Source organism: Coregonus clupeaformis, chromosome 30 (assembly GCF_020615455.1).
Source record: "Coregonus clupeaformis isolate EN_2021a chromosome 30, ASM2061545v1, whole genome shotgun sequence".
Taxonomy (NCBI): domain Eukaryota; kingdom Metazoa; phylum Chordata; class Actinopteri; order Salmoniformes; family Salmonidae; genus Coregonus; species Coregonus clupeaformis.
In genome coordinates, this window is record NC_059221.1 from 32,402,728 (window position 1) to 32,422,233 (window position 19,506).

At 40.7% G+C, this 19,506-nt stretch overlaps 1 protein-coding gene and 1 non-coding gene across 2 annotated transcripts; one reads left to right on the plus strand and one right to left on the minus strand.

The window, feature by feature from the left end:
* Positions 1 to 209: 209 nt before the first annotated feature.
* LOC121546876 lies at positions 210 to 264 on the minus strand. The gene has a single exon (XR_005996465.1). It is a non-coding gene; the product is annotated as a U7 small nuclear RNA (small nuclear RNA).
* Positions 265 to 10,370: 10,106 nt separating this feature from the next.
* LOC121545409 (peroxisome proliferator-activated receptor gamma-like) lies at positions 10,371 to 19,332 on the plus strand. The gene is made up of 6 exons (XM_045209547.1): positions 10,371 to 10,884; positions 11,231 to 11,424; positions 11,744 to 11,882; positions 15,695 to 15,891; positions 16,613 to 17,090; positions 17,895 to 19,332. Exons 1-6 carry the CDS (start codon positions 10,452 to 10,454, stop codon positions 18,140 to 18,142), a joined length of 1,689 nt encoding a protein of 562 aa, XP_045065482.1. The 5' UTR covers positions 10,371 to 10,451; the 3' UTR covers positions 18,143 to 19,332.
* Positions 19,333 to 19,506: the final 174 nt, after the last annotated feature.

Genomic DNA, 19,506 nt, shown 5'->3' on the forward strand with positions numbered 1-19,506 from the left:
CCCCCCACTTCTAAAACCAAAGTTGCGCCCCTGATATTTATATACTATAGTATTCACTGTAGTGTTTTAGTGGACTTTACTGTAGTATTTACTGTAGAGTTTTTGCAGACATGACTCTAGTATTTCCTGTAGTGTTTTTGCAGACATTACTGTAGTATACTGTAGTATTTACTATAGTGTTTTTGTTTTATTATCTTTGACATAGAAGTGGGGGCTTTCTCCTTGAGGAAACCTACTGGACAAACACTAAAAGAGAAAATGTTCCATAACCTGTATGTAGCTAGGACTGGAGTCTGAACGGATAGTTCGGAGCTTCTGCTCTTTTCTATGACCTGTAGGGAACACAGTATATGGTCTATACTTCGCATGTAGGTTTATCACTCATGGGTGGCACCCAATTGCCCTTCGTACCCGTTCCCATAGTTCTATATTTCCTTGTAACACGTGTACAGGTAGACCAGAAACGCCATCCTTGATTGGCAGAGGATCAATTACTCTGATTAGAAGCACCTGGACTGTGCTCACCTGTGTTCATACAAATGTTGTTTCTGATTGTAAACGTTGAACCTATACACTGAAGAAGGCAAAAGCAGAACCATCTGTGTATGTTACTCTCCTGATGCCGTACAAATAATACAAATGAAGAAGTAAGCTTTACGCAACATCTTTTTGAGTGCGGACCCATCTCTAATTTTTCACACAAAAAATTGGGATATGGGGAGGGGAATGGGTGGGGGTATGTGCAAATTACATACTGTAGTATTACTGTAGTTAAAAACTGTAGTGTTTTTGCGAACACTGTAATATTTTTTGCGGATAATATTGTAGTATTACAGTATACTACAATATTCTATAGTAAGTACTACACATGATTGAGGGATGCTACAGTGTGTAGTGTATTCTACAGTGTACTACACATTTCTATAGTAAGTACTACACATGATCCAGGGATAGTACAGTGTGCAATATAGTATTCTACAGTATACAACAAAATTCTATATTAAGCACTACATGATTGAGGGATACTACAGTGTGTAGTATAGTATTCTACAGTACATTTTTTACATTTTACATTTTAGTCATTTAGCAGACGCTCTTATCCAGAGCGACTTACAGTTAGTGAGTGCATACATTTTCATACTGTACACTACTAAATTATAAAGTAAGCACTATATGATCAAGGGATACTACAGTGTGGAGGATAATATTACACAGTATACTACAAAATTCTATTTTAAAGGGATACTTCGGGATTTTGGCAATGAGGCCCTTTATTGTGCTAGCAGATACCCACAAACTTCCAGTCATTGCGCTAATGCTAGTTAACATTGGCTCGCGAAACAACTAACTTCCTTCATACTGAACACAGAGACATAAAAATGGTTTCCACAAGTTCATCTGACTCTGGGGAAGTAGATAAAATCCAGAAGGATCCCTTTAAGCACTACATGATCGAGGGCTACTACAGTGTGGAGTATATTATTCTTGAGTATACTACAGAATTCTGTAGGATGCACTACACAATCAAGGGATATTACAGTGTGGAGTATAGTATTCTACAGTATACTACAGTTTACTACATAATTCTATATAATTCTATAGTAAGTACTATAGTATTCTATAGTAAACCGTAGTATTTTTTAATGTGGGTAGGCCTATCTATATGTCTGGAAGTACACGTCGACATAAACTGTTCAATCTGGAGTTCAATCATACAGTATATTAAATATGGGCTATTTTAGTGGAATAGTAATAAACATTTGGCTTTGTAAACCGTATTGTTTGCATGATTAAATCCACTGATTGGTTTCTGCAGTCCTACAACTTTTAATAAAGTTGCCATGCATCGATAAGCAAAGTGACTCTAGAGGCCTACATTCTCTGCATTACAAATGCAGAAGCAACCTATGGAATTCCATGTAAAGTGCTGTTTCTTGTGAGTTTAAAATTAATAGATTATACATGTAGCTACATTCACCAGCCAGTTTATTTGGTACACCCATCTAGTACTGGGTCGGACCCCCCTTTGCCTCCATAACAGCATTCTACAAGTTGTCAGAAACATTCAACAGGGATGTTGGTCCATGCTGACGCGATGGCATCACTCAGTTGCTGTAGATTGGACGGCGGTACAGTCATAATGTGAACAGCCCGTTCCATCTCATCCCAAAGATGCTCTATTGGGTTGAGGTCTGGGCACTGCGTAGGCCACTTAAGTAAACTGAACTCGCTGTCATGTTCCAGGCAATGTTTTTCCAGTGTTGGTGATCACGTACCCACTAGAGCCGCTTTTTCTTGTTTTTAGCTGATAGGAGTGGAATCCAGAGTGGTCGCCTGCTGCAATAGCCCATCCGTGACAAGGATCGACGAGTTGTGCGTTCCACGATGTCATTCTGCACACCACTGTTGTACTGCACCGTTATTTGTCTGTTTGTGGCCCGCCTTTTAGTTTGCATGATTCTTGCCATTCTCCTTCAACCTCTCTCATCAATGAGCTGTTTTCACCGACAGGACTGCCGCTGACTGGATGTTTTTTGTTTGTCGCACCATTTTCGGTAAGCCCTAGACACTGTCGTGCGTGAAAAGCCCAGGAGGGCAGCCGTTTCTGAGATACTGGATCCGGCGCGCCTGGCACTGACGATCATACCACACTCAAAGTCACTTAGGTCACTAGTTTTGCCCATTCTAACGTTCAATCGAACAGTAACTGAATGCCTCGATGCCTGTCTGCCTGCTTTATATAGCAAGCCACACCCACGTGACTCACTGTCTGGAGCGATCCAATTTTGCGAACCGGGTGTTGTACCTAATAATCTGGCCTGTGAGTTTATGTATATTGTAAGCCTATGGATTTATGTGTACTGCTGCTCTGAATATAGTTATTTACTTCAATATTCATATGAGAATCATATAATCTCATAAACTAGTCTACAGTAGCCTACATCATTCTACTATTCCAGTCTACCTATGAAATCAGATAGTCCCTCAGTGCAACAGGTTTGTGCCCAGTTTTCAGTGAAGGATTACTCCAAAGTCCAACCCGTAAATTGAGACGGGAGGGAAGATGGGAAGCAGTGCAGTTCGCAAAGGGAACTTCTGTTATTCAAACACTGGTCGTGTGACCCACATGTAACCTGTCCTATTATTCAGCGACCCCGTGATCAAGAAAAAGGAAGACATATTGCTGAATATGTGAATTAAGCTTCATAAGTGAATAGTGAAGAACGAGTTGATATTTTGTGTTGCAGATCAAGACAGGTAGGCTAAGCTACATAAGCCTTGAATAATTCTGATTGCGTGAGAATGTAGACTGCTCCGGCTATCTAGTTTCAAAAGGTGAACATGTGCAACTGTCTGTCAAGGATATTCATGAACTCAACTGATACAGGTTTTAGATCCATCAAAGGCTATAATTTGTTTCATTTGACAATTTATCTAGACCTATTTGCATAGACATACAAAACCTTTTTGGATTATAATAAGAATTTATTTCGTCAATTTAAATGTTAGCTTGTCTGTAATTCGAACAAAATATATGCTACTGTAAATTTTTTACAGTTAGATAAAAGTTTATTTATTCCACCCAAGTTGTCAATTTATACCATTGTATTTCTATTATTATTCTACTCAAACATCTTCAACAGTCAGTAGAACTCAAATCATAAAAGTGGTACTAACTCATGTCAATAAGATTTCTTATCATTTAACGTTTTTGAGTACTGTAAACAAATATTAGGTTATTGAGTAAATATAACTTTATTTATTTGTGTTCTGGTAATCTAGTTATTTCGTTTTTACAGTCAATCTAACATTTATTAAATAAGTTGTTCTTACTTTTATTTCACCTTTATTTAACCAGGTAAGCCAGTTGAGAACAAGTTCTCATTTACAACTGCGACCTGGCCAAGATAAAGCAAAGCAGTGCGATAAAAACAACAACACAGAGTTACATATGGGGTAAAACAAAACATAAAGTCAAAAATACAACAGAAAATATATATACAGTGTGTGCAAATGTAGCAAGTTATGGAGGTAGGGCAATAAATAGGCTAAAGTGCAAAATAATTACAATTAGTATTAACACTGGAATGATAGATGTGCAAGAGATGATGTGCAAATAGAGATACTGGGGTGCAAATTAGCAAAATAAATAACAATATGGGGATGAGGTAGTTGGGTGGGCTAATTTCAGATGGGCTGTGTACAGGTGCAGTGATCGGTAAGGTGCTCTGACAACTGATGCTTAAAGTTAGTGAGGGAGATAAGAGTCTCCAGCTTCAGAGATTTTTGCAATTTGTTCCAGTCATTGGCAGCAGAGAACTGGAAGGAATGGCGGCCAAAGGAGGTGTTGGCTTTGGGGATGACCAGTGAGATATACCTGCTGGAGCGCATACTATGGGTGGGTGTTGCTATGGTGACCAATGAGCTAAGATAAGGCGGGGATTTGCCTAGCAGTGATTTATAGATGGCCTGGAGCCAGTGGGTTTGGCGACGAATATGTAGTGAGGACCAGCCAACAAGAGCGTACAGGTCACAGTGGTGGGTAGTATATGGGGCTTTGGTGACAAAACGGATGGCACTGTGATAGACTACATCCAATTTGCTGAGTAGAGTGTTGGAGGCTATTTTGTAAATGACATCGCCGAAGTCAAGGATCGGTAGGATAGTCAGATTTACGAGGGCATGTTTGGCAGCATGAGTGAAGGAGGCTTTGTTGCGAAATAGGAAGCTGATTCTAGATTTTTCTTTGGATTGGAGATTCTTAATGTGAGTCTGGAAGGAGAGTTTACAGTCTAACCAGACACCTAGGTATTTGTAGTTGTCCACATACTCTAGGTCAGACCCATCGAGAGTAGTGATTCTAGTCGAGTGGGCGGGTGCCAGCAGCGTTCGATTGAAGAGCATGCATTTAGTTTTACTAGTGTTTAAGAGCAGTTGGAGGCTACTGAAGGAGTGTTGTATGGCATTGAAGCTCGTTTGGAGGTTTGTTAACACAGTGTCCAATGAAGGGCCAGATGTATACAAAATGGTGTCGTCTGCGTAGAGGTGGATCTACTTACGTCTACGACGTCTTTACTTAAAATAATAAAGTAGTAGTAAGACACATTGATATTTAAGTAAAAACACGATTTATCTGTGTTGTGCTGATATAGAATTACTACGTTTTTTAAAGGATTGGGGGTATTTCAAAATGTTTAGACTTTATGATATTTTTACACAATGTTGTATTAATGTTTGAAGAAATAAAAGTATATTTCTAAAATAGTATTAAGCAGTTTGTTGTGCTATGAGGTGTAATTGATCATGATGAACGGATATCAAAACCGTCAGGCAAATTGACAGTCTATAATTTGACAAGCCATTCCCACCATCAACAAGGTAATGTGCACCACACTTAATGACAAAGTCTAATGCAGCATCCTGTAATGCTTACAGCTCTACCTCCAGTTACTGCTAGAGGAATGAGCACTGTGCTCAACAATGCCTGGTTACAGCTCTACCTCCAGTTACTGCTAGAGGAATGAGCACTGTGCTCAACAATGCCTGGTTACAGCTCTACCTCCAGTTACTGCTAGAGGAATGAGCACTGTGCTCAACAATGCCTGGTTACAGCTCTACCTCCAGTTACTGCTAGAGGAATGAGCACTGTGCTCAACAATGCCTGGTTACAGCTCTACCTCCAGTTACTGCTAGAGGAATGAGCACTGTGCTCAACAATGCCTGGTTACAGCTCTACCTCCAGTTACTGCTAGAGGAATGAGCACTGTGCTCAACAATGCCTGCTAAGGCGGGTTAAAAATGCAAATTGTCAAATACATAAAACAATGTTAAACATTAAGACACGACCACTGAAAATGACTAATCAGCACTACTTAATACTTACACTTGAAAAAAATATGTAATGAAGGTTAACAATTTAAGTAGAAGGGACCCTACATTTGTTTGTTCACTACAACACATTTTCCTCTTCAAGTAACTTCAATCGTTATAGTTCAGAATACATAATGTAATTTAGTGTCAAAAAGCTCATAAAACACAAAACAGTTAAGTATTTACAATTTATAAAGATAACCATATGGGTGGTGATGTCACTTTATTACTTAAAGTATTGAACACTGAAATTCTTTGAGTTAGGTTACTCAAATGGTTCTACGCAACGGGTTTCCACAACAAAAAATGTGTTAGCAGAACTAATTACATTTTACAGTGTAGTATCCAGACCTCAATATGATCAACGTAATTCTCAGGTGTTCCCTGTTAAGCAACTTCTAACACACTAACTATTTCAATCATACCACTTAGGTAACAAGATTGTTCCACGGGACTTTGTCAGTCTTCTGTTAAGGTATGTGTAGATCATTTATCAGCACACATCATTAGGGTTGCAAAGGAAGGGTATATTACTGGAAACTTTCTAAGTTTACCAGTACACTACTAGAATTTTTGTGTTTTTCAAGGATGTTTTGTAATCTATCAAAAGATATCTAGTGGCCCCTTTGGGTACTTAAGATTTTTACTGGAGTCTGTAATTATCTCTGGCCCTCTGTGTGGCGTTATCACATGTAAAATATATGATAAGATGATTTTCAAATACAACACAAGATGACAAAGCTGTAAAACATTATCCTAAATATAAACCATTAACTTCGTGAATACCATTGGTGTTTAATAGGATGGTTTCAGCATGAAATATCCTTTATATATATTTTTCACACTTTATTTATTTTAATATGTCAGTGTGTATTTGTTGTCAATGTTTTGGCATCAAACTGGTGGCAGTTGGGAAAAAAGGAAATAGTTGGAAGAGTTGTAGAGTTAATTGAAAATAATACTATTATTGCTAATTAATTAATTAGGCTATTTTCTCTTGAACCAAATGGTCTATCTACTAGAAGCTCATGGACAATATGGAAACCCTAAAAAATAATAGTCATACTACATATGAATACATTTTTTAAAAATGTATTCAAGTATAAATTACCAAAGTTATGATAGATTGCCATAGGTAGCTTTGGTAAACTACCAAACTTTTGCAACCATTATGCAAGACATGTACTGTAGATACGCACGCACGCGCACACACACATGAACACACACACACGCGCACACGCGCACACACACATGAACACACACACACACACACAAACAGACACCGTTTACATCGCACACAGCACAGGTTTGAGCATGTGCAAGACCTATTTGAGGTTGTAACGCTGTCTTATACTGGAAAGGAATGCCTATTAGATAAAAAAACTACTAGAATGAACATTTGATCCTCGCTTTGTGCATCACACTTAAAGCCTGGATTTACAGTTTTTCTCAATTGCTAAAACACTAAACCCTATTGTCTGAACCAAATGCTCAGTTGCCTGAACCCACTGATTGAATCAATCACTCTTTTGGCAAAACCATAAGCACTTTTCACCTGTTTAGACATAACTTGCCAACACATTTTCATTGTGATGCACCCGTGCTGCATAATGGTGAGCACAGGTGACAAAAGTCAAACACAATTAGAGCACAGGTGTCACCACTTGAACACAACAACTCAAAATTGATCACACTTGTGGCTAATGATGTGAGGGAACATATACAGTAAGCCAGTTCAGAGAGCACTGGTTTGTGAGGCCCTACAATGGATAGAAATCTGAGAGGAAGAGTTCGTGTGAGAGGAGGTCGAGGTGGTCGAGGTGGTCGAGGTGGTCAGCGAAGACAAAGAACAGTAATATCTGATGAAATCAGAGCTACTGTGATTGACCATGTTCTTGTCCATGGTATGAGCATGAGGGAGGCTGGACAAAGGGTACAACCAAACATCAGTAGATTCACTGTGTCCACCATAATCCGAAGATTTAGAGAAGAGAACAGGTAATTACCTTTTTTTGACATTATAGTACAGTATGTAAATGTTGACAGCAATTACTGTATGACATACTATATACTGTACCACAGTATACTGTAAGTAAGTATATGTTTCAGTACATCACTGTACCAATGTACTGTAGTATTGTAATGGAGGGTTGGTCTAACTGTTTGTAGGCCTAGTATTCCATGTATATTTTTTGTAACTCCATGTTCTCTTTTTGTAGAATTGAAAGACTGCCACATGGGGGTGGGAGGACAGGTATGTTCTCCCCACACCAAGAGACCCTAATTGTTGATATGGTCCGTGAGAACAATGCCATTAAACTGAGCGAAATTCAGCAGAAGATCATTGAGGACCATTTAAATTTTGAGGGTATCAACAGTGTCAGCCTCTCTACTGTTGATCGTGTCCTCAAGCGCAACAGACTGCGCATGAAACAGCTATACAGAGTGCCCTTTGATCGCAACTCAGACAGAGTCAAAGAGCAAAGATTCCAGTATGTACAGGTTGGCATATATCCAGACACATTCAATGTTGATTACTATAAGTAGTGATTTACTGTAGTGCCCTAAATCACTTTTTTCCGTATCACTTACAAAACTATATCTATTTCTACAGAGGGTTTTTCAACTGGATGCAATGGAAAGACCCCATCAATACATCTACATGGATGAAGCTGGGTTTAATCTCACCAAAAGGAGAAGGAGAGGCCGTAATGTGATTGGCCATCGGGCCATTGTTGGTGTTCCTGGGCAGCGTGGTGGCAATGTCACATTATGTGCTGCCATCAGCAATCATGGGGTTGTCCACCATCATGCCAACCTGGGGCCCTATAACACTCACCAGCTCCTCATTTTCCTCAATCACATGCGAGATGCTTTGTTAGTGCAGCAGGATGAGCATCCCATCTATGTTGTTGTTTGGGACAATGTGAGTTTTCACAGAGCCCTCCAGGTTAGAGAGTGGTACAATATGAACCAAGGTTTTATCAATCTTTGCCTTCCACCGTACTCCCCTTTCCTAAACCCCATTGAGGAATTCTTCTCCTCATGGCGGTGGAAGGTATATGAACGCCAACCTTACACCAGGGTAAATCTCCTGCAAGCCATGGGACTTGCCTGTGGTGACATAGGTGTGGAGGCATGCCAAGCCTGGATACGGCATGCCAGGGTTTTTTCCCCGTTGCCTGGCCAGACAAAATGTGGCCTGTGATGTGGATTAAGTCCTGTGGCCTGACCCAGTACGGAGACATGATGCTGTGGCTGAGTAATGCACTTATTTGTATATTTTTGTACTTTATTTTTACATGGGCTTACTGTACACAAGTGGCAAACGCATAAGATTTCTGTTTGTTTTTACAAGTGCTACATGTAAATGCACAAGATTTCTGTTTTGTTTTTTTGTACAAGTGCTAAATGCACAGTTTTTTTTGTTTTGCAACATGCATTTAGCCTACAGTGAACAATAAACATTTATTTCTCCAGCTTCATGTCCTGAGCATTGTGTTTTCTATTTTTCTACGTAGTGTTTAGTGACTGTTCAGTGGTGTTTTTTATTTTGATTGACTCGGGGCACGATTTGACAACATAGTTCAGTTTTGAGCACAGATTGAACTGTTTTGAGGTGAAAGTTTGGTTTTGCAAGAAGAGTCTGAGGTTTTGTGAATGTAGCTTGAAAATTGGGTTTTGTGTTCACAGTTAAGAGAAAAGGAGAGCAGCTTTCAAGAAATGTGTCTTAGCAATCGAGAAAAACTGTAATTCCCACAAATTCATAATCAAATGTTGGATTGCTGATGGATGCTGCCTATGAAAGTTTTCTCATGAATTTTGAAAGACGCTAGCTACAGACGACAAGCGCCATTTATTATCCTACACTCAGATATGTTAAAAATAAAATAATATCTGGATTTCTGCAGAGAGAGAGAGAGAGAGAGAGAGAGAGAGAGAGAGAGAGAGAGAGAGAGAGAGAGAGAGAGAGAGAGAGAGAGAGAGAGAGAGAGAGAGAGAGAGAGAGAGAGAGAGAGAGAGAGAGAGAGAGAGAGAGAGAGAGAGAGAGAGAGAGAGAGAGAGAGAGAGAGAGAGAGAGTTGTACCTAAAGGTCTTTCTTTGAGTTGAAGTGAACGTGGCTATGTTCACCTGTCTCACCTAATGTCTCTAAAGATCTGTCTGTGTGTTCTAAAAAAGTGAAGAAATGTTCGGAGATGGTACAGTACAGAAGGTTGTGTTGACTTACAGTGGGGCTGAGAGTTCCTGCCAGGGGCCGCTTAGTTAGTTGTCACTCTCTTATCTCTTAAACACTGCAATAAACTGAATGAAAAGTTCTTAAAGTGCATTCCTGTGTTTGCCCTGAATCTAATGTATAGTACATAACTAGATCCATATTAGTGCAAATGCAGAATTAGTCCAATTACATTTCTTAGTTTTAACAGGCTGAGGTTATAATTATAATTATTACACCCAATCATAACAGCACTGGTAATGAATGGTTTTGCCTCTTCTGTGGTCTCCTTGATAGCTTTATTTATAGTAAATTAAGATATTCATACTGTTAGTTGACCTCTTCACTGCTGTCTTCTTATCCAGAGATGGTGGACACACAGAGAGCTGAGTGGCCCATGATGAGTTTTGGGCTGGGCACATTGGACCTGGCAGAGATGGACAACAGGATGAATAGTTTTGACATGAAGACCCTGTCAACCCTGGACCACCCTTACCTCCCCTCCCTGGAGTACAGCCTCAACAGTCCCCACCACCACAGCCCAGACAGAAACCACTCATTCAACCACAGACCAGACAGAAACTACTCATTCAACCACAGCTCAGACAGAACCCACTCATTTAAACACAGCCCAGACATAAATCAGTCATTCAACCACAGTTTAGACATAAATCAGTCATTCAACCACAGCCCAGACAGAAACCACTCATTCAACCACAGCCTACACAGAAACCACTCATTCAACCACAGCCCAGACACATTCAACTACCCATACAACTACACATTCAGCGAGTACCAATGTAAGTCTACTGTAAGGGACTTTCACTAAATCTGTCGTTTACTAAAGTGTAATACCTTAATTATCTATAAATGTAATATTATGTTAAAGCTATTGCCACACATGGCAATGTAAAACTTGTAGTGTATTTTAGGTTTAAAAAGGCTTCTGAAGTTTGAAAGTTTGACATTTCAGACTTGATTCCCTTACGAAAAATGTATCAACCATAGAAACATTTCCATTAATTATAATCCACATAATAATTCACATTTCCTGTTGCTGCAGGATTATTTTCCTGCTGTAGCAAACATGTTCAAATTAAGATCCTACATCTGAATCTCATTGTGTTCTCATTTGTCTTTGTTCAGGTTCGGTAAAAGTGGAGCCCATGTCCCCTCTTTGGTCTAGCAACTGTAGCGTTGTCAGCCTGTCCAGACCCCCTCTTCACTCCAAGTCCCCCACTTACACAGACCCCAGCACTCTGCTCTACATTGACTGCAGAGTATGTGGGGACACGGCATCAGGCTTCCACTATGGGGTGCATGCCTGTGAGGGCTGCAAGGTAGGACTGAGACCTACCTACTGAGGTTCTGGTGGCTTGTCAGTATGCATAGTTATTGTGTATGCTTGGAGCTATACAAATGCATTGTTACACATTTGATCATAAAAACAAACTGATCACATTCCTATTTTTTTAATTCATAAAGCAGCAGCAGACTATATTTATTTTACAGTATTTAAAAGAAAGAATTGTGATCAATGTCAACGTGAGCTTGACATGAATCCAAGGGTAAGGGTGTGTGTTTATGTGTCAGGGTTAAATCTTTACTAATATTTGACCCCCTGGATGTTAAATAACATGTTCTCTGCCTTTCTCTTAGGGATTCTTCCGCAGAACCATGCGGTTAAAACTGGTGTATGACCACTGTGATCTGCATTGTCGGATTCACAAAAAGAGCCGGAATAAGTGCCAGTACTGTCGCTTTCAGAAATGTCTGCTAGTGGGCATGTCACGCGATGGTAAGCCCCTACATTGTTGTGAAAAGTAGATTTGTTTACCAAGATTTTTAAGGGTCATGATTTGTCATATACAGTGCATTCGGAAAGTATTCAGACCCCTTGACTTTTTTCACATTTTGTTACGTTACAGCCTTATTCTAAAATGCATTAAGTTATTATTTTTCCTCATCAATCTACACACAATACCCCATAATGACAAAGCGAAAACAGGTTTTTAGAAATGTTTGCATATTTATAAAAAATAAAAAACAGAAATACCTTATTTAAATAAGTATTCAGACCCTTTGCTATGAGACTCGAAATTGAGCTCAGGTGCATCCTGTTTCCATTGATCATTCTTGAGATGTTTCTACAACTTGATTGGAGTCCACCTGTGGTAAATTCAATTGATTGGACATGATTTTGAAAGGCACACACCTGTCTATATAAGGTCCCACAGTTGACAGTGCATGTCAGAGCAAAAACCAAGCCATGAGGTGGAAGGAATTCTCCATAGAGCTCCGAGACAGGATTGTGTTGAGGCACAGATCTGGGGAAGGCTACCAAAAAATGTCTGCAGCATTGAAGGTCCCCAAGAACATAATTCTTAAATGGAAGAAGTTTGGAATCACCAAAACTCTTCATAGAGCTAGCCGCCCGGCCAAACTGAGCAATCGAGGGAGAAGGTCCTTGGTCAGGGAGGTGACCAAGAACCCAATGGTCACTCTGACAAAGCTCCAGAGTTCCTCTGTGGAGACGGGAGAACCTTCCAGAAGGACAACCATCTCTGCAGCACTCCACCAATCAGGCCTTTATGGTAGAATGGCCCGATGGAAGCCACTCCTCAGTAAAAGGCAATGCCAAGCGTCACGTCTGGAGGAAACCTGGCACCATCCCTACGGTGAAGCATGGTGGTGGCAGCATCATGCTGTGGGGATGTTTTTCAGCAGCAGGGACTGGGAGACTAGTCAGGATCGAGAGAAAGATGAACGGAGCAAAGTACAGAGAGATCCTTGATGAAAACCTGCTCCAGAGCGCTCAGGACCTCAGACTAGGGCGAAGGTTCACCTTACAACAGGCCAACGACCCGAAGCACACAGCCAAGTCAACGCAGGAGGGGCTTCGGGACAAGTCTCTGAATGTCTTTGAGTGGCCAGCCAGAGCCCAGACTTGAACCCAATCTAACATCTCTGGAGAGACCTGAAAATAGCTGTGCAGCAACTTTCCCAATCCAACCTGACAGAGCATGAGAGGATCTGCAGACAAGAATGGGAGAAACTCCCCAAATACAGGTGTGTCAAGCTTGTAGCATTATACCCAAGAAGACTCAAGGCTGTAATCGCTGCCAAAGGTGCTTCAACAAAGTACTGAGTAAAGGGTCTGACCAGACGTGGTCCTCTGTAGCTCAGCTGGTAGAGCACGGCGCTTGTAACGCCAAGGTAGTGGGTTCGATCCCCGGGACCACCCATACACAAAAAAAATGTATGCACGCATGACTGTAAGTCGCTTTGGATAAAAGCGTCTGCTAAATGGCATATTATTATTATTATTATACTTATGTAAATGTGATATTTCCGGGGTGTTTTACTTATACATTTGCAAAAATTTCTAAAAACCTGTTTTTGCTTTGTCATTATGGGGTATTGTGTGCAGATTGATGAGAGAGAAAAAACGATTTAATCCATTTTAGAATAAGGCTGTAACAAAATGTGGAAAAAGTCAAGGGATCTGAATACTTTCCGAATGCACTGTATGTTAACTCCAAAGCTTTGCATTATGTAAGTGTGGTAGGCTACTCCAATTCATTAGCCTAAAGCTCATTAATAACCTTTTACTGCAGTGGGCTAAATCAGGGTCACACAGAGTGATTCTTGGTAGTCTTAAAACAAATCGACTTTGAAACGAAAGAATACACCTCACACACATGGTTATGGGCTTAAAAAAAGAAGACACCTGTACCATGTCAGATATAGAGTTGAAATGTATTCAATTTTGAGTTTGCATCCCAATATTACACTTTATATACATCACAGAACACTGAAATATAACAAAACTGTTTGACATAGAAACACCGGATTTTCGTTGTAAAAACTTTATTAAATAGGAAATTAGGAAAGATATTACTAACATTCCACCCATGAGGCCAAAGAGGGCGCTTTTAGTCATTGACTGCATTAAAGGGCTGCTCTTTTGATTGTCTTGCATTAAATTAGGAAAGGATAGCTAACAGCCATAAGCACATTCCCTCCTTCTGCCTTGATGTGTTTGACCATAATTTTTTTTAAACATAATATTATACAGCAACTTCAGAAAGTATTCACACCCCTAGACTTTCTCTACATTTTGTTGTGTTACAGCCTGAATTTAAAATTGATTAAATTTAGATTTTGTGTCACTGGCCTTCACACAATACCCCATAATGTCAAAGGGGAATTCTTTTTTTTCTGTGGCACGCACAGCAACAGGGAGCGAGGGAGACATGCAGTTAACCAAATCCTCTACTTTAATCTTGAAATATAACTGCAACTTTATTCTCGACATACAATTATGAGTTTATTCTCAAAATATTGCCACTTTATTCTCAAAATATTGCCACTTTATAATCAACTTTATTCTCTAAATATTGCCACTTTTTTAAAGTACTATTGTGCAAAAAAATTATTATTCAAGTATCACCACCCATTGCCATTTATTTATTTTTCACTTGGCCCTAATACTCTTCTGTACCTGAATACAAAGTGTTATGTTTGGGGCAAATCCAACACATAAACACATCACTGAGTACCACTCTCCATATTTTCAATGCCCACTCACAGGGCACTCTCTGACACTTCAAAAAGGGTTGACAGGGTTTGATAACACTTATTTAATGTCAAGGGTAGGGATGGCACAATTACCAGATAACCATGTAACCGATGGTTATGGATGAAGACCTTCATGAAATTAAAATAACCGTCATAACCATTTTAAAAAACAGCTGACTGAAGACGGGACGGCCGGGCATTCGTGCGGTTGAGTCCGTTTCTGCGGTAACATGGACTCTTAACAACGTAATGAAACGTTGTTGCTCCAAGGCAACGCCCCCCTCCCTGCAGCACCAGCACACATTGAAATAGAATGAATAGAACGGGTTTGGAAACTCTAACCCTGGCAATTTGACTGGTAAACTCATGGGTACACTCGCAATGGCTGCATGGTATTGGGATGCAATCATTTCCATGGTAATGTAGAATGTTCATTCAAATGATGTTAACTGATGTGGCTCATGAAATGGAATGTATTTTTTCTAATGTCAGTTGAGTTGAATCAACAAATCACAGCACACATTGATGGTTACACGTTCTGCTTTAACTTCCTGCTTTGCTCCTATGGGTGCACTCGCAATGACCGCCAGTCCACCCATTATGCCATCATTGACTTGAATGGGGACACCCGTTTTATTCATTCTATTTCTATGGCAGCACAGTCAGGAGCGGAGTAGAAGAGAAAATGTGTGTAATTTTTCTTTTTTGTTATTCGAACGGTTATAAAGGTGACCGCAGTCATTTGGCTGACCAATAACCGTCATCCAAAATTACATGACCGTCACAGCCTTAGTCAAGGGTGTTAAACATATTCAATGTGAACTGTTTCAACAGCAGGTGTCTGTCTGAAACTGGGCCTTAAGTCTTTGGAAAGGTTTCTACACAGCAGGATGAAGTATATTCCTTCTTTAGCCAACGTCTTTGTCATTGTCTTGTTTGGGCAGCCAGTGATGTGAAGCATTATTCAATACAGAAAGAGTCTGACTGGCACCCAGGCTAGAATATAATGATTCTGATGTCCCCACACAGCCACCCGCTTCGGCCGGATGCCCCAGGAGGAGAGAGAGAAGCTGCTGGCTGAGTTTATGGATATGACCCCCAGGAGCCCAGAGTCAGCGGACTTGAGAGCCTTGTCCAGACAGCTGTGTCTGTCCTACCACAGACACTTTCCCCTGACCAAGAGCAGGGCCAGAGCTATCCTGTCTGGGAAGACCCACGGAAACTCAGTAAGGGCCAAATTGTTACTTGAGATACTATACAACTACATGCACAGAATCTTTAAAGTTTTGCATGAATTATGCATTGATACCAATGGAACATTTGTGATATGAGTCAGAACAAACCCATTGAAAGCCACTTTACCCCTCTCTCTCTCTCTCTCTCTCACACACACACACACACACACACACACAGACACACACACCAGACATTTGGTTCTGTATATTTGAATATCACAGTTTTTGGTAAATGCACTCTGTCCTGATGTGGTCCTCTGTAGCTCAGCTGGTAGAGCACGGCGCTTGTAACGCCAAGGTAGTGGGTTCGATCCCCGGGACCACCCATACACAAAAAAATGTATGCACGCATGACTGTAAGTCGCTTTGGATAAAAGCGTCTGCTAAATGGCATATTATTATTTTTTATTATTATTTACTGGTAGCAAAATATCAGTATACATTAGGAAGCAGTAATATTGGGTCATCTAAGTTTGTCTAAGAGGAAATAACTAATAGACAGTTATTTATACTTTAGAGAAGCAGATATATTTTCACTAACCTAAAAGTCAGGATTTTAATTTCCCTTTAATTTCCTAGTTAGATGAACCTGTTGTGCACCAAGCAAGGGGCCTAATACTGAATCACTACTGATTGCCAAGAGAATGAATGGCAATGGATGGAAACGCTTCATAATACATCATTTTTAAGGGATGTCTCTCTTTCCTTCCAGCCGTTTGTCATCCATGACATGAAGTCTCTGACGGAGGGTCAGGACTTTATAAACTGTAGACAGTTCCCTTTCCTGGAGCACCAGAGGTCTGTACTGCCTCCTCAAGAGCCTGCTGGAGAGCTGGAGCTCTCCTTTTTCCGCCAGGTTCAGTTCCGCACCGCTGAGGTTGTACGAGAAGTCATAGAGTTTGCCAAGAGCATCCCTGGGTTCACAGAGCTGGACATGAATGACCAGGTGACCCTGCTGAAGTACGGGGTCATCGAGGTCATGTTGATCATGCTGGCGCCGCTGATGAACAAGGACGGCACACTGTTCGGCTACGGACAGATCTTCATGACCCGGGAGTTCCTCAAGAGTCTGAGGAAGCCCTTCTGTGAGATGATGGAGCCAAAGTTTGAGTTTGCGGTAAAATTCAACGTGCTGGAGCTGGACGATAGTGATATGGCGCTCTTCCTCGCCGTCATCATCCTCAGTGGAGGTGATGTTTTTCCGTTTTACATTTATGCGTTTATATTAGATAGATGCGGTAAAGAGGTCAATGGAACTCAACCCAAACGCGTGGGGGAAAGATGGCGTGGGGAAAATATCCAAAATCTCCTCATTGCCCCCCAGCAAAATTAGCCTACATTTAGGACGTTGTTTATACAATATGTGTATTTCACACTATGTTGAGGTAAAAATCGGAGTATAATGCTTGTATGGATGTCAACCCCAATACATGTTAATGTCATCGTCACCAATCAACTGCATTACAGTTCAAAATTACTTTGACTACCACCACCGATTTCTGTATGCTAGCTATTCTACCAGCTTATACGAACAGGATTTAGCATTTAGCAGTAACTTCTTCTAAACCCGAAAAGGAACTTGTAAATGTTATGCAGCAAAAACAACCAAATATATCAAAATCTAACTTTAGTAACCACATTGTGGGCCTGTTACAATACATCAATCATGACGGATTTGACGAATATCCACTTTGTTAGATCAGATTTGTTGAATGTGCGCCAATCAGGCATCCAGCTTCTATCCCCCACGGTCTGCGTTCCATTGACCTCTTTACCGCATCTATATCAACTGCAAGATTAGCTTTTTTATTGCTCAGAGATGGCTTGATTGGGTTTGAGAGCAGATATAAAACAACGGTGACCTATTTTATGCTATTTTTCTCATCAGGACATTGTAACTTCAGATCATTTGATGTATACTGTATGTCCAATCTTCCTCTATTTCCCTCCTGCCACTCTCTGGTGACCTCTAACCTTGACGTGCTCTACTCTAGACCGTCCAGGCCTGGTGAATGTGAAGCCCATCGAGGACCTCCAGGAGGCAGTACTGCAGGCCTTGGAGCTGCAGCTGAAGACCATCCACCCAGACTGCCCTCAGCTGTTTGCCAAGCTGCTGCAGAAGATGACCGACCTGCGGCCGCTGGTGGCCGACCACGTCCGCCACATCCACCTGCTCAAGAAGCATGAGCTGGAGATGTGTCTGCACCCCCTACTACAGGAGATCATGAGGGACCTGCACTAGAGTAGTGGAGACTATACACTGTGATTTATACTATACAGCAGAGGCTACTGATAATAATGGCTGGAACAACACAAATGGAATGGCATTCCCCCTTATTCCACTCCAGTCATTAACACGAGCCTGTTCTCCCCAATTAAGGGAAGATACATAGTCAGTTGTACAAGTGAATGCATTCAACTGAAATGTGTCTTCCGCATATCAACTGAAATGTGTCTTCTGCGTTTAATCGTCATCCACTTCATCCGAGGAACAGTGGGTTAACTGCCTTGCTCAGGGGCAGAAGGACAGATTTTTACCTTCCTAATAAATACTTAAAGTACAGTTTAATGTTGCCATCTGCTGGTGAATATGTTAGAGATGCCATTGCTTTATGATGTTATGCAATGTCATGATATACCACTGTAGCTGAGGCAAAGCGTGTCAGTGCTCATGTTAAGGTAACTTTAAAGAGCCACTGAACATGCAGATTGGCACGTGTTTTTCTGTTGCTCATTAGAAAAACGAGATTTCAGTCTTGGAGGTGTTTCCTGGCCGATTCCGCGTTTGGTTAATGATGTTTGTCCCCCACGAGACACTGTAGATGCAGAAGCCTATTTCACTTCTTCAAAATCCCCAGAATGAATCTACGATAACTCAAGAAATCGGTAATAAATGTTGACGTTTTTGACGAGGATGTTTTAGTTGCCCAATTTTACACCTTTCTAAGGTGTTTAGTGCAGTATTTTTCAAGTTAATAAATGTGCGACGTGTTGTCTTACGTAAACAGTCAGAGCTGCTGGGCAGGTCTGTCTCACTGTCTATGCTATTGGATAGAGAGCGATCGCCGCAGCTGTTCACCCCATGTTAGTGGGCAAATGGACATCGTCAAATCAAAACCAAACCTTCATTTACCAGTTGTGATGCACGGATGTTCCAAAAGTATCATATTTACACTTTAGTAAATGTTGACACTAGAATAACTGTTTCTGACTCCTATTGATGCCACATAGGCAGTTTTCAAAGGGATTCGTTGCTTTTTAAAGGCAGTCACTCTTTAATGACTGTGATTATTGCTATACATAGTGTATTCTATCTACAATGAGATATGGCATGGTTAAAATTCTTTAGTTTATTAAAAACATAATTGGGGAAATGGTACAATAGTTATTTTGCCACAGTGAATTCATGTGCAGCACAGGTAGTAGACCTGTGGGGGGCGTTTTTAAAGGGATATCTTCACAAAGGTTGCAGAGATGGCTTTGTTGCATGTGCAAGAGGATGCTGTGTACGTGCTTGTGCTTGTAGATAGTGGATAGTGTAGCCCACTTATAGTCCCCTGGATCTGCTACAGCCCCCACTGTGTAAGGAGGGTGAATCAGAAGCAT

What these genes read in the sequence shown, in the direction of transcription:
- LOC121545409 (XM_045209547.1), top strand. Translation starts at nt 10,452, where the DNA reads ATGGTGGACACACAGAGAGCTGAGTGGCCCATGATGAGTTTTGGGCTG. An exon ending in ATGCCTGTGAGGGCTGCAAG is followed by an intron (nt 11,425 to 11,743) that starts GTAGGACTGAGA and finishes CCTTTCTCTTAG; the next exon opens with GGATTCTTCCGCAGAACCAT. An exon ending in GGAAGACCCACGGAAACTCA is followed by an intron (nt 15,892 to 16,612) that starts GTAAGGGCCAAA and finishes CTTTCCTTCCAG; the next exon opens with CCGTTTGTCATCCATGACAT.